The sequence below is a fragment of the Strigops habroptila genome, chromosome 2 (genome assembly GCF_004027225.2).
Source record: "Strigops habroptila isolate Jane chromosome 2, bStrHab1.2.pri, whole genome shotgun sequence".
Taxonomy (NCBI): Eukaryota; Metazoa; Chordata; class Aves; order Psittaciformes; family Psittacidae; genus Strigops; species Strigops habroptila.
This window is the reverse complement of record NC_044278.2, coordinates 49,131,742-49,145,805: the sequence shown is the minus strand read 5'-3', so window position 1 is coordinate 49,145,805 and position 14,064 is coordinate 49,131,742. Positions and strand designations below refer to the sequence as shown.

General features: G+C 38.0%; 1 protein-coding gene across 3 annotated transcripts in view; it reads right to left on the bottom strand.

The window, feature by feature from the left end:
* Positions 1-353: 353 nt before the first annotated feature.
* MID1 (midline 1) overlaps positions 354-14,064 on the bottom strand; it is a 265,230-nt gene continuing 251,519 nt past the window's right edge. For all 3 annotated transcript variants that reach the window (XM_030476901.1, XM_030476899.2, XM_030476900.1), the window contains exon 10: positions 354-13,143. In XM_030476901.1, the coding sequence (XP_030332761.1) occupies positions 12,795-13,143 (349 nt within the window). In that variant the 3' untranslated portion in view covers positions 354-12,794. The remainder of the gene's footprint in view (positions 13,144-14,064) is intronic.

The window sequence follows — 14,064 nt, the reverse complement described above, 5'->3', positions numbered from 1 at the left end:
CTTCCTCTTGCCATGAAGGCTGCTATCCTTGGGTCATAAAAAAATCAGGCAAATCTACTCATGTGTTGACCTGAAGTTTTTCCTCACTAGGGCTTTCACTGTTTTCCTCATGGCTATCACTGGGATAAATTTCTGGAAAGCTGCCTCCAGCTGCATATACCATGTGATTTCCCTTCAGTGGGAATTCCCTATTGAGACAGTGATTCATAAACAAATTACTAGTCTGTTGACCATTATCTTAAATTGAGATCAGATAAGTCCTAACTGCCACTCTCACTTTTGTTAAGGTTGATTTTGACCAAACTAAAATCATTACTGAAAGTGACAGGTTTACTTTAGCAGAAATTAAGAGGTAGAGTTAACATTCTTTATTGAAAAAGCAAGACACATTCATACAATGCAAAACTTGCTAATAAGTTGATTCTTGTCGTATCCACAGTTTCCTTAGCCTGATAAAAGAAAATCACCAACAGATGGCTAAAGCACCATCTTTTATAACCTAAATAATCTAGATTACACATTCATTTATATATATCCCACAATACATCTGTAGTATCTTATTCCAATAACTAAGCATCAATTCATTTATATTTACATAAATTCCATATTTTAACACCATTCAGAGCACAATAACTTTCCAAAGATTTTGTCAAAATCCTTTTGGATTACAGTGACTGTAGTTACATTTCATTAACATCCTTGATAGCAAGACCTCAGCAATACCTTGGCCAAACTTCCTTGTCATCCAGCATCAAACATCCTCACCACCCTTCAGACACATTCCATCCCAGCAATTCAGCAGAAAACCATCCATCACTGCTTTTAACCATCTAATCAGTGCCTGCTTCTGTATAAAAGACAAATCAGCCTTACTTCTGCCACATCACCCACCAAGCTCCCAAACCTACAGGTCTCACAGGGACACAGCACCCACCTAGTTACATCAAAAATGTTAGTAGGGTCAACTACATCTGGAAAAGTGTTCCCGTCATGGTATTGTAAAGGCCGAGAGCTTATAAGTTTTTTATTGTTGGCTGACTGATTTAGGCAGAAGAAATGAAGGAACATTTTGTTCAAATAGTGAAAACTATCAAAAGTAATGGAGCAAGTTCCCACAAACAGTGAAAATAAATTACAGTTTAAAAGCTGTCTCCAGTTTAATAACCATTGATGTTACAAATCACAAAGATAAGGAGAAAGACTGTAGTTTTACAAAAGTTTTTCAGGTCATGTTATTTCCTGCTGTTGGATATTCCAAATTTATTTTTCTTTTTAATAAGTAGAAAAGGAAATGTTCCCAGTTCCTTCTTTCTTGACTTGTATTTCAACTCCTTTCTTTCCTGCTGCTGCTTCCAACTCTGAGACCCCTAAGCAGGATAGGCTAGTGCAGTTTCACAAGTTATTCCACACTCCCTGCAAGTAGAAATCCTGAGACTGGTCCCTCCAAAGCACACCAGCCTGTGTCAGTCCTGTCCATATTCTACTTTTCACTGTGACTTGAACCCTATTAAATCCCTCTTTGCCAAGCCATTTCCAAAATATTTGCCTAGTTTGGGTGATTTTCTGTCAGTCTTCCTTAGTTATTCCTCCTGGAGCCCTAATCCTTTTCCCATCAGAAAGTGTTTCCTGCAGAAACTCTCACATTTTATTTGAGCAACTTTTTTTCTATCAGCCTGAAGAGCACCAATAATCTTTACTATAACATTTCTCCAGCCTGAGTGATTTCCTTTCTTTTTATGAAGCACAAGCAGTTAACAATACTTCGCATGTGGAGGGTTTTTTCATCTATGCAACCTGAAGGATGAATCATACCTCACCACAGAATCATTAGATAAATACTCATGCTGTTTAGAAACAGATAAAAAGAAACCTCTGAAAGTAACCTATACAGTGTAAAGAGGTGAGTCTAAGATAAAGCCCTGGAAAAAGGGATATTTACATCCGTCCACAGAGCATTTTTCTCCCACCATTAAGATTTTCTGGATGGCAGCCATCCAAAACAATCTGCCATGAATATCAAAAGGACTCTCAGTTATCCTTCAGAGAACCAACCCTATTTCCTTTGCAGAATATGCAAATAGATTACATAGTAAAAGAAGTACTTTTGACCTTAGAATTTGACTTAAATGTTAAGGAGCCAGCACTTCTTAGCTTTCTCTTATACATTCCTTTTAACTTACAATTATTGGCTACTTTACCATTAGAAAAGAATTATGCTGAGGAGCTCTTGATTCCATAAAAAAACCTGTTTGGCACAGGCACTGTGAATTTAATACTTGTATTCGGTCTATCATACCGATATACACTTACTATTGTGAGGAATGAATGATGCAGCCATATTCTAGCTTTGATACAATCTTACAGTTACATGTTGAATTCAGGAAACGCCAGAGGAGATCTGATTGTGACATCTATTAAAACAAATCTTAGGAATAATGCTAGAACAACACCAACTATTAATACATGGCATTTTGCAGCATTGGATAAGCAGCCCAGTTTGGAGTCTAAAATACTTATGTACATCATCAGTGCGATAGACTGCATACAAGCACATATAACCTCCAAGGTGGTTTGTTCTGTGGTCAAACAGACGCATTTTTATTTGTTGATTTTGCCTGGATGACCATTTTACTGAAGCATTATTATAAATGACTTGCTTTCTAAAAACAAGGGCTAAGGGGCTTGAACAGTCTTTGGTTAGGGGAGATGTCTACATTTAATACGACTTTGACTTACAATATTTTGCCGTGTTCATATTTAAGAGGCACAATGTAGGCTTCACTGAGGCCAGTGAAAAATTGCCTGCTTGCTTCAGCATAGCAAGGTTTTTAAGTCAGAAACTGTCTATAAATTTATGTATTATATCCAAAGAAATGGATTTACTCTATAATCACCACTATAAAAATGTTGACATCCCATTTGCTATATACATAGTCTGTTGATCTGCCTTTAGGTATCTAAAAGGCAGGTATTGAGTAAATGTTAGCTGTCTGTGACTCCTCATATGGCTAATGGTGAAAGATCAGTTACGGAATGAAATCCTTCCCGTTATGAATTAGGTTGCTAGAATATCTGGGATAAATATTTGGAGATGCTATTTGCTTCCTATTTGTTATAGCAGATGCCTAGAAGATATGCTTAGCCTAGGCAACTAATATTTGGGCATTTAGATTGAAATATGATTAATCTCACCCACAAAGCTTTGTCTCAGAAACAGCAGGTTCCTTTTTTCCTCTTGCCACCCTGTAAAGTAACTGCCTTTAATTCTATAGACCTAACTGTCCATTAAACAGGTTGGCTACATTTATTCTTGTATCAGTATTGACTTTTACTTATAACTGTTATGCTCCTTTCCTGGTGGTACCCCTAATCATATGTTTAGAGACACGACAACCTTAACACCATTCAGTTATCAATTGCTAGACTAACTAAACCACATATACATCTCCACTTCCAACCTAGGCTCTCCCTTGGCTTTCCCTTATAATGATCCTTTTTCTGATCCTGTGTTACTGAATACTATCTTTCTTAATGGTAGACAAGAATTTTGCAGTCTTCCAGATGGGCTTCTACTAGACTCATTTCTCCATGGTAGCAATCCTTTCTGGTTTTGCCTTCCTAGGTGAATTCTCAAATTATTTTATTTCTGTCTTCAACTTCTAGTTCTATTTTTCATTGTCAGAGTTCCAGTCATGATAAATGTTCCACTTTGTTTCTGTTACTATTGTAATGTTTGTCAGAGATGCCAGATATGTCAGTTGTAACAAATAACAATTTTACACACACAAGTTTGGCTGCTTCTTTTTGCATTGTCTTCATTTTGACAATGAAGACCAGTGATATGAGCCTTCATGTAGTAGAATCTCATAACTTTTCTTCCCATTTGTCAAGCTTCTAGGAGAGTGGGAAGAAAAACATAGGACACTCTTCAAAGTTAACTGTGAGGCCTGCCTGTCCATAAATACTACCAAACCTGAGGCATAAGGAGATAGCTTTCCATGCCTTCATGGAAACATGGAAAGATGTACCCCAGCCTTCTTATGCAAACCTTCCCATGAGGATGAATGCCACTCAAAATTTTCTTTCTGAGCCTTTTGGACATGCCTTTAGAGGATGTGTCATCTTCACACCCTGTCCTGCAGCAGATTCCCTTGCATTTCCTGACTATAGCAGAAGCTGGTGAAGCTGCTTGAGAAATATCTGAACCTTGCTAGTGGAGCTAGGTTAATCTCTCTTTCTGCAGAGTCAGGTCCCTTAGCTAGAGGAGCCTGCTTAGTAGCCTAATTCTGTTGCCACACAAGATGTGGAGCCAAGGGCCACCTGTGGCCTCGCTGTTGCTGCCATGAGAAAGGTCAGGGAAGGATTAGAGCTGAAGACCTTTGGGAGCTGGCTTGCCTTTACTGCTGCTTTCAGGGAAGCAGGAGAATGTGGGCCAATGGGAGCACTTTTAAGGAAAGTTGTACCCACATGCACCAACCCATCCCTTATCATGATTTGCAGAGCTTTTGAGTTCCACAGACAAATAACAGGCTGTCAGGACCTAGGGCTACAGAAGTTCTGTGTGCATGAGAACCAGCACCAGTGCAGGTGCTTTATACCAAATCCGTAAAAATATTTTCCTGTCCCTGTACCAAATAGCAGTTTTGTAGCTGGAGAGAATGACGTCTATTCCCACACTTACATAAAATTGGTCACTTTTTTGTCAATGCTACATGTTTCTTCTGGCACAGTTAAAAATACATGAAAGCATTCATAACTTGACGGTAACTCAGCCTTGAAACTGGCTAATGGCTTATTCAGGCTCCAAGACTGGTGAGAACTCTATACTTCTTCCTACAAAATTTATTCATCCTGAGAGATTTCCAAGTAACACTAATATGGAGCACTGACTTCATCAGAACAGAAAGACAAAGCATTCCTGTTTCATCCTTTCCATGGAGAGAAGCAGGAAAGCAGCATCAGGATTCTAATAAGAAAGGATGGTTTGGGTATAGTTTTTGAATTATTGATTGTGAATAAATAACTTGTTTTGTATGTCATTCAAAGATTCATCCTAATTTCCTCAATTGGTCTTGAATTTGTAAGAATTTACAGCATAACTCAGGGCACATTCTTAATAATACTTCCTGTCTGTCTAAATACATGCAATGTAGGAATGCTATGACCCGTTAGAAAACAAACAATATCAACAATTAATTTTACGGAAGAGAGTCTTGTTTTTCAATTATTTCAGGCCCTATGCTACTTTGTACTGAATGTTATTCATGCACGTGCCAAGGTTGAATTCAGTTGTGTTTCTCTCTCTTCGCCTATATGAATAATTTCAGCTAGGATGGATGGAAACTATGCTTATGAGCAGTAATAGGCTGTTCCAAACTCAATCTGCACCTGTATTTATTCTCTATTTTGTTCTATGTTGGTTCTCTACGTTGTTCCTCACCTCCACCTCTGTCACAAGCTACTGACGTTGTATCAGCAATGTTTGTTTTCAAGTGTTTTAACAGTCAAAAAACCCCCAATTTTAACTGAAGTTTAATGAGCATGTGAATGTAAACTAATGGAAAAATTGAGAGAGGTCACAGCCACTTAAAGAAATTAAAAGGATATGTTACTGATTGTATTAAGGAACAAATCTCCATTTGCTAATTTCTGATTCTTGGTTGGGTCTGCCACTGGTTGTAATCACTAGTTGTGATTCACCAGAGAGGGCTTCCACTTCTTCCTACACCCACAAATGTTGATGAACCTATTTCATCCTCAGTTTGGCCATCACTACTACTCACACAGACAAGATGAGAGAAATTGCCCCTTACAGTGGGAGATGTTCTCACTGTGCTAGCACCACATTCACACCTGCCATAAGGAGGACTTTTTCCCATCCAATAAGGAAGGAGATCCTATGGTTTCCAAAAGAGACAAATACTTCCATGGTGGGAATCATTGCTAGAGAGGACACACATTATTTAAAAATGAAAAAAAAAACCAAAACCATCAAACCAAACCAACAAAACAAGCTGACGTTAATGAGGTTGAATATACAAGTTGTTATTAACATGATCCAGGGTTACCCTAAAACACTCTACTATTCCTCTGCTTGTGCTCCTTAAACAGATCTCATAACATTGAGTTAGAGAGCAATACTATTAAGCCCAGAATAATGAAACCAAATAATTCAGTAATTGTAGCAGAGTGACAAGCTTATCTGCATTCCTTCTTTAATGTCTATGTCAAAAATATTCTCTACTTTCAAGTTGCCATATTGCAATGGTATTTTGACTTCTCATTTCTTTTTCTGCGAGCTCCCTGAAAAAGGTAATTTTCAAGGAAATAAAAAATAAATTCAACTTTAAAAACCACACACTTCTTGATACTCTAATATTTAAAATATGAAAATGAGACTGAAAGCAGTAAAAAAATGGAAGGATAACAAAAATATTTTCAAGTGGAATAGTTTGGTTTCCATATAAAATGAAAATAAGGGAGAAATAAAAAACTGCTAATGAAAACTTTCCCATCCTCTTGTGTGGCAGTTGGCTGTCATTTTTTAAATGCTTCAGTGATCTAAACAGCTATAGCTTTTTTTCCCTGCTCAATGACTAATGTTATGCAAAACGCAAAGCCTCCATTTGCTGTCTTTCAAAGGCTTCAATATAAGCTATACTATGAATTCATGGATTTTCAGTAATACTCCTAATTACTATGTGTCTGCAGGTATTAAAAAGAAATGAGGGGATATTCCTTGAGAAGAAACATCTCCATTCAAATAATTATATACATTAGAACAAACAGTTAGAGGAAGTAGACTTTTACACTTCTATAGTTATTGTCCATTTTTAAATGGAAGTCCAAGAACAATAGTCTAATCATAACTTACGTATCTGACATTCTCATGATTTTTGGAAAAGTAACACAGCACCTGCTAAGAGAGTTGTTCCCACCCTGCTTGTAGGAAATAGCAGAGCATTGTCTGAACAATTCACCCAAGAAGAATGTTATTGAACCATACATTTCAAAACACACCTGGGTTGGCCTGGGGAAACAGTTCAGGAGAAACCCCAGTTTTGCTAGCAGCTAATATGCTTTCTCCAAAGACATGATTTAATAGGAATGCTAAGCTGTTTGTATAGGGGCTCCTGCTTCACTTAGGTTTGACCCTTTGGAAACTGAAGATTCATGGTCTTGTACCTACCTCTATGTACATCAGGACTATCTCCTTTGAAGTCAACAGATGTAAAAATCTGGGTGAATAAAGGAGAATCAAGGCTCGGGGCTGCCATCCCTGCCCTGCTGCTTTTATTCAGGTTAGGCTTTCAAATGTACAATTGCAATATTTTGTTTCCTGTCATTCGGGAATGTGGAAGGGGGCTGAGCTGTAACAAAAAGAAGAATAGGTGCAGACTTGCTTTGCAGAGCTGCAGCATGGCACCAGGGCAGGTAGCAGTGGCGGGTTTTCATCTGTCTTGTCACTCAGAATGACTCATCATTCCTCCACAACTCCCTCTTTTTGCTGCCTCCGTCCCTCTCTCAGGCAGCAGTAATAATGATTACATAATAGTAATAACTGTTGATCACATTGTAGTAAAAGACTTTGTGCCTTCCTAATACATGGTGATGCTTCTAAACCAGAACGACCTCAGCGCTGATGGTATTCAAGCCCATGTTGTTCCTCTATCATCTTTGTGAAATATATGAGCCTCTCACCTGCAACTGATAACACCATTTGTGCTAGAGTTCCTTACTCAAAGCAAGATGAATCCCACATGGGAGAGTTATGTACTTGATCAATGGCTTAAACATCAGTCCACACCTTGGAGCTGAGTTGACAAAGGTTATGGTTGCAGCTGATGTGTTCAGTGACACGCCAGAGGCATGTGATATGGTAGGGCTTGCTAAAATAAGTAACGTGATGAAATATTATATTATCACTAACATAGTCTGCACTTGAATAAGAAAACCAATTAAAAAACCCCACCACAATAACAGAATATTCCACTCCAAGAGCGGAGTTAATGCAAAAGCTTACCTTAGAAGAAAATGCTTGCACCTCTACTGTTCAACTCCCACAAATTAGTCTATGCTGGCACAGATTTATGTACATAGATGCCTTAAGCCTCACAGTCCAAATCAAGAGTCTCATCTACATTGAAGCATTGTTAACATCATTGCTCTTTAGTCCCTCTCTCTCTTTTTTTAAATACATGAATCAAGTGCTAAATCAAGATTAAAATGTAAAGAGAGTTTCTTTCACTTCAGAAAGTGCAATAAAAACAAAGAGCTCAGATAATCTAGAACACCCACCATCAGTGCTTGGGCTTTTCTCTGTTTGGAGAAAACAAAACTTAACGCTGAAATTCAGAACACTGTGACAATTTCTAAATGGACAACCAACCCATTAACATAATAAAATACTGAATTTATATATTAATACACACTTCCACTACTAGAAAGATCGGAATGTGAAAAGACATTAGAAATGGCATTACAAGAAAATTGACGGTACATCACTACATAAGCAACATGTGCATGTTTTTTGTTTATCACCGTTTATCAAGCTGCACCACAAATGACCTGCAGGACAGTTACTGAGGTGGCCAGAGCGTACTTTCTATGTGGGTCCAACACTCCTAAACTAGAAATGAAGACAGTTGCTAATTAAGACAAATAGCCTCAGTTTTGCTGATACACATAAGAGCCATTAGCAATTCTCACTTTGTTTTGGTGCATGGACTTATCTGGAATTTCTGCTGCTGTAACCAAAGGCAGAATCTGGGAACTACTAGAAATATGCTTTATCGGACTAGCTTTATTAGAGTAATTAAGAAAGAAATACTTACTGATGTCAAATAGTTTAATGAAATTTCCCACAGCCAATAGTTCTTCACAGTGCTATAAACTCTGGCCACCTCAAAATGAAGTAGCTAAAGCACTGACACTTTAATTTGTGCCATCAATAGTGCCCTGTTGTGTTTTCTAACACCAAAAGAATAGTCTTTGCAACTAAGATGCAGGATTAAAACGTGTGATGCACACTGCTGTTTAGTGGCCTACTATTACTGATATAATGAAGAACATCCATGTGTTTTCACCTGTACTTGCAGATTTTCAGCTTTTCACAGCGTATCCACACCTGGGGGATACTTATGCTTCCTACCCTTGGGACTCACTGCTCAGTAGGGGTCTCTCTGCTGAGCAATTGAGAAATGGGATACCCAAACCAGACAAAGAATAAAGTCATGACACAAAATTCAGCAACTTTGCTGCTCTCTGAAAGCCAACAGTGGGAAACTACAGTGGGCTGGAGACAGTCTACTAAATGATTTATGACATACAGCCCATTCATGAATGATTTTTTCTCCATTAAACATGCATTAACACATAGGAGACTAACACATGGAAAATCTGATCTGGCCTCAGAGAGAAAAAGTTCCCCACCTTTCCATTACCTCACCTTTGACTACTCTGAGACTATGCTACTGTCGTCTAAAAAGATTGTGCTATAGTTTGCTCTAACTCTGCTGAATCCCAGATTGGGTTTTAAATACACCTTTAAAACAATCATTATACTAACACAGGCTGCATCTCCTACATTCACTGCTTGCAACTCAGCAGACTATTCCTCAAAAATCTCTGTGAAACATGGCATTACACAATGCTACCTCATTCCTAGTCACGAAACTTTAAAAAAATGAGGGAAAAACCCTTCATCTAAGACTGCACACTACATTAAGGTACCATGTTTTATTTTTACACAAGGATAATTGTTACCCCAGATTTTGATTGATTACTATGGACCATGCAAAATGCCACAGACCACAGAAGCTACATTTTCAAATGGATGTTTTTATTGATTAATCAGGCATTGAATCAAATATTGTAAAATAAACAGGTTTTGTTTGTTAAAAGATGTCCAGAATACCATTCATAGCAAACTTGTTTCCTTGTAGTCATACAGAATATGAATTGTTCAAGAAACAAGCAAAAAAAGGAACACCTGACTAATTACCATCAGTTTGTATGTGTGTATATGTATGTATCATATACACAAATTACACACTATATTTGTGTGTATACTGGTGTGTGTGCACCCAGACATATGTGTACATATATACACATATATGCACAAAGAGCACTGACTGAATTAATAGTCCACTGCAGAAATGTGGCTTAGCTCCAAATGAGTATTCTGTGTTAAAATAAAAACGATACAAGGCCTATAGATAACAGACCACTCTTTTTCCACTGGCCAAAACCATGATCTGTCTTTAGACTCATCGTCTATCTTTACAATGAAAATATGTGAGATCATTTTGGATCTTTCCAAATTCATGGTATTACCTCCATCCAGCTCAATCTCTGCCAACATTGTATGGCCGAATATTGATCAGTGATTTCAGTTTGCCTACTACTGAAATCAGCTTCTAGATTTAATATTTCTGGCAAAAGAGAACATACACAGCTTTGCTACATGTACTCTGGTAATACACCCTCTCCATTTAGGCAGAAACTTAGCAATAATCCTAGATCAAAACTCCTTTCTGCCTGCATGTTTTTATCACTGCTTTGTATCAGTCATCTCTTGTCAACTCATTATAATTATTTCATGCCATCTCAGCTACCTCCCAAACATCCCAGGCCAGATCATCTGGGCTATGTACATCAGACTGTTTTGGTAACATTGTGCTCAATTATGAAAAATAATGTTTGGGGATTTATTTAATTTTTCATTTTGAGGGTATATGTTTCTTGCTTATTAAAGACACTATGATAAACACTGCAGTTTGCTATACGTACACATATTCCCTTATGAGTATGTCAACTCTGGAAAGATCAGTGCCTCCAACCTGTGAACATTGGGATGCTGCCCCAGCCGAAAGCCATGGTACCAGCAAACTTATGCCAAACTTTTCTCCATTTAATTCAGCAGTTAGCAGAACATGTAAAGGGAACTTAAAGAAACACCGTTAGGCATTTATTTTCTATTAAATAAAGGAAAAAACCAAACAGGCATTATGTATTCCTTGTCTTGCTCCTAAGTTTTCCATATCATCATAAGGCAAACTGTAGTACAAATTTGTACCTGGAGAATTAGTATTTAAAAAATCTGAAGCTGGGCTTGGGACCATTTTATTTTGGACTCATTAGTGAACAAAGTGCATTAAGGCATCCTTTTCAAAAGACACCTAAAGCATGGTTATAAATTACTGAGCAAATCTTTTCTTAAAACTGATATTCAATTTTTCCTTTTTCTACTCTGGCAGAATTTTAACCACTTGCATAGTAACAACAAAACACTGTAGGAAAATCATTCTTTTCAAGTTGTCATTTGCCTCAAGCATCTCCCAAAAAATTATCAAAAAATGATAATTTATGCATAAGCATTGTAGTAATTACAAAGGGCTTCTATTCTGTAGAAGGAAAAGAGAAAAAAAAGGACCTGATTCAGCTTTGAGATAAAGTAAGTACAACCTCTATTGCCTTCATTGAAGTTCTCCACCAACACCGAGGTGAACGTAGGGCCTGCCCGTGCAGATTCCTACTGTTGCTGAAAACTTATTATTTACTCCTCATTCACAAAGAGAATTGTGCTTTCTTAAACAACTCAGGACAATGGTAACTATGAGCAAACTCCAGTTGCAGTGTTTCTCCACACGGCACATGCAAAACAGATTTCCTTGCTTTGTTATAGAGACTACATAGTGTACGACAATGAAACATTTGTGTTTAATTTAAAATCAATGGAAAAGTGGTGCATGTCTCGCTTCCGAGTAGTTGGCTGGGCTTGCTATGTTGAACCTTGTAAAATCAGCAATAAGCATTCACATGTCTACCATTGGAACTGTGACATCTTCCATTACAATCAATCCTTAAATGATGCCATGTTTTATCAAATTAGTCTACAGTCAGACCTTGGATTGGCTGCTCTCCTCCAGTGTTGCTAATTCTCAGAGATGGTATCAGTCTTTCACATCCTCAGTGATTCCACAATATTTCCCAAAGACGAAAACGAAGCACTGGTAGATGGGAATGTTGCCATCAATAAAACGAATCACGAGATGATTTATCCACTCACATTTCTAGGAGATATTCCCCATGTTTTATATGAACAGAGAGAGCACTGCCCTGTGAACAGAAGTAAATTAAACTTTATTCTTTTGCTGTGTTGGCTAGCTCCACTTCCTCACTGGTTTTCTTTTTTGTTGTTGTTGTTTTAATTTTTGGTCTGCACACTCCCATGTGCAAAGTAGAAACTTAGAAATTAGGAAATCTTGCACTCAATAAGACTGGTAATGAGAGAACTAATATTGGCATGAGTAAAACCTGCAGCATACTGACTTGTCCACTGCACAGTTTTAATCCTTCCAATTTCTTGCTTTTATCCACTGTAAAATAAAATGATGCAAAGGGCCGATGAAACTTCAATCAATAGGACCATCAATGTGCAAAACAAATAAGCCATTTTCCAGGTGTCCAAGCCAGGCTTTCCCTTGTCTCTCTCCTCTTTTTTTTTTTTTTTTTTTTTGTTTTTATAAATAATTTATAAATCTTCCTGAAAGAGACTAAATACAAAACGAACCAAACAAAACCAACTGTAAAAGAAAGTTCTAAGATATTAAAGCCGCTTCTTGCCCTTCCATACAAAGTACACAGTAAAGAGATATTCTTCTTTTTTCAGTTCTGGCCTGATTTGGCAGTGACAGCGGGATGACACTGTGATCTGCCAGCTCCAGGCAAGCTCCTGCAGCTGCCTGGCCGCTGTGGGAAGATACGTCGTCCTATGTTTTGGTTTTTAGCAGTCATGCCAGCTGCTCGGAGGAGTCTAGGTGGTCAGGGATAGGCAAGCCAGTTATAATGGTCAAACATTTGTTCCACACAGTAAATGTGGGGCACACTGGCTGCCCAAATGTAATGTCAAAAGTGTAAAGGTGTAGGGAGTTCAAAGCATCGTAAAAAGCAAGGGAACCATTGTCATAGTCCAGCAAAATCCCAACCCGGCGGAGGTGAGGTGCAGGCTCGATGGGGATTTCTTTGCTGTTGTGCCGCACCACCCATGTGTTATTGCAGCGGCAAAGCACCCAGGAGGCAGAATTCTTCCCGATCCACTCGTGCTTCGGTGCTGACTTATAGGAAATACCAATGGCATACCTGAAAAACAGAAAACAACTCAAGGAAACAAATGCCTTCTGCCATGTTTGTCTCTTGGTGAAGTCAAATGTTAGCCTCAAGGACTCACTGGAATGTCCCAGCCTCTTACGTCTGCTGGTTAAGTTCCAATTAAGTAACGTTTCATCATACTATCTGCACCGGCTTTATTAATGTTTTTCCCCATCTCTCTTTTGGGTCTGAGAGGTCAGGGAAACTTTATTGTCCCTTGTATTGTTTGTAGTTTAGCTGCTATGGCAATTTTTTTGAGCATTTGACTCTGGTATCTAAAAGGAAGATTGTTGAGTACTCAGCAAGTCACAGTTTAAATCACTGGGCCTCAAATTTCCACTTCCAAACAGCTGAATACGGAGGAATTCACTGATTTTAAAATACACTGCTATCTGTCAGCTAATCTAATCTCTCCTTGCTCCTTTAATATACAGCCCAGAAGAAGGAATGCAGAATAAACATCAAAGGACACATTAAAAAAAACATTTTTGCCATTCCCAAATACGTTTCGCCAGATGTTGGTGTGGTTTTTAGATTCAAATGAGCATTTTTGAGACTAGTTTTTGGGCCAAGTGAAGCAATTGTAGGCGGAGACATTTGCTCTGCAAACCATAATTTATGACAAGATGTGCAGGGTAAAAGGATTATGAAAATGTTCTCATTAATGGACACTGAGGGCAAATACCTGATTTCACATATATATATATAAAACAGAAATTTAAAAGTTCCTCATGTTCTAGAAACACTGCAGTATTTGTTGGGCTTTCAATCAACAGAGATTACTGTGCCATAAGTTACTCTATTTCCATTCCTTCACAATGGCACAGGCAAACCACATTTTTCTTGTTGAGACAGTGGGCATACCTGAAGACCTTAGTGATTTTTCCACTCCATTAACCTCCATCATGATTG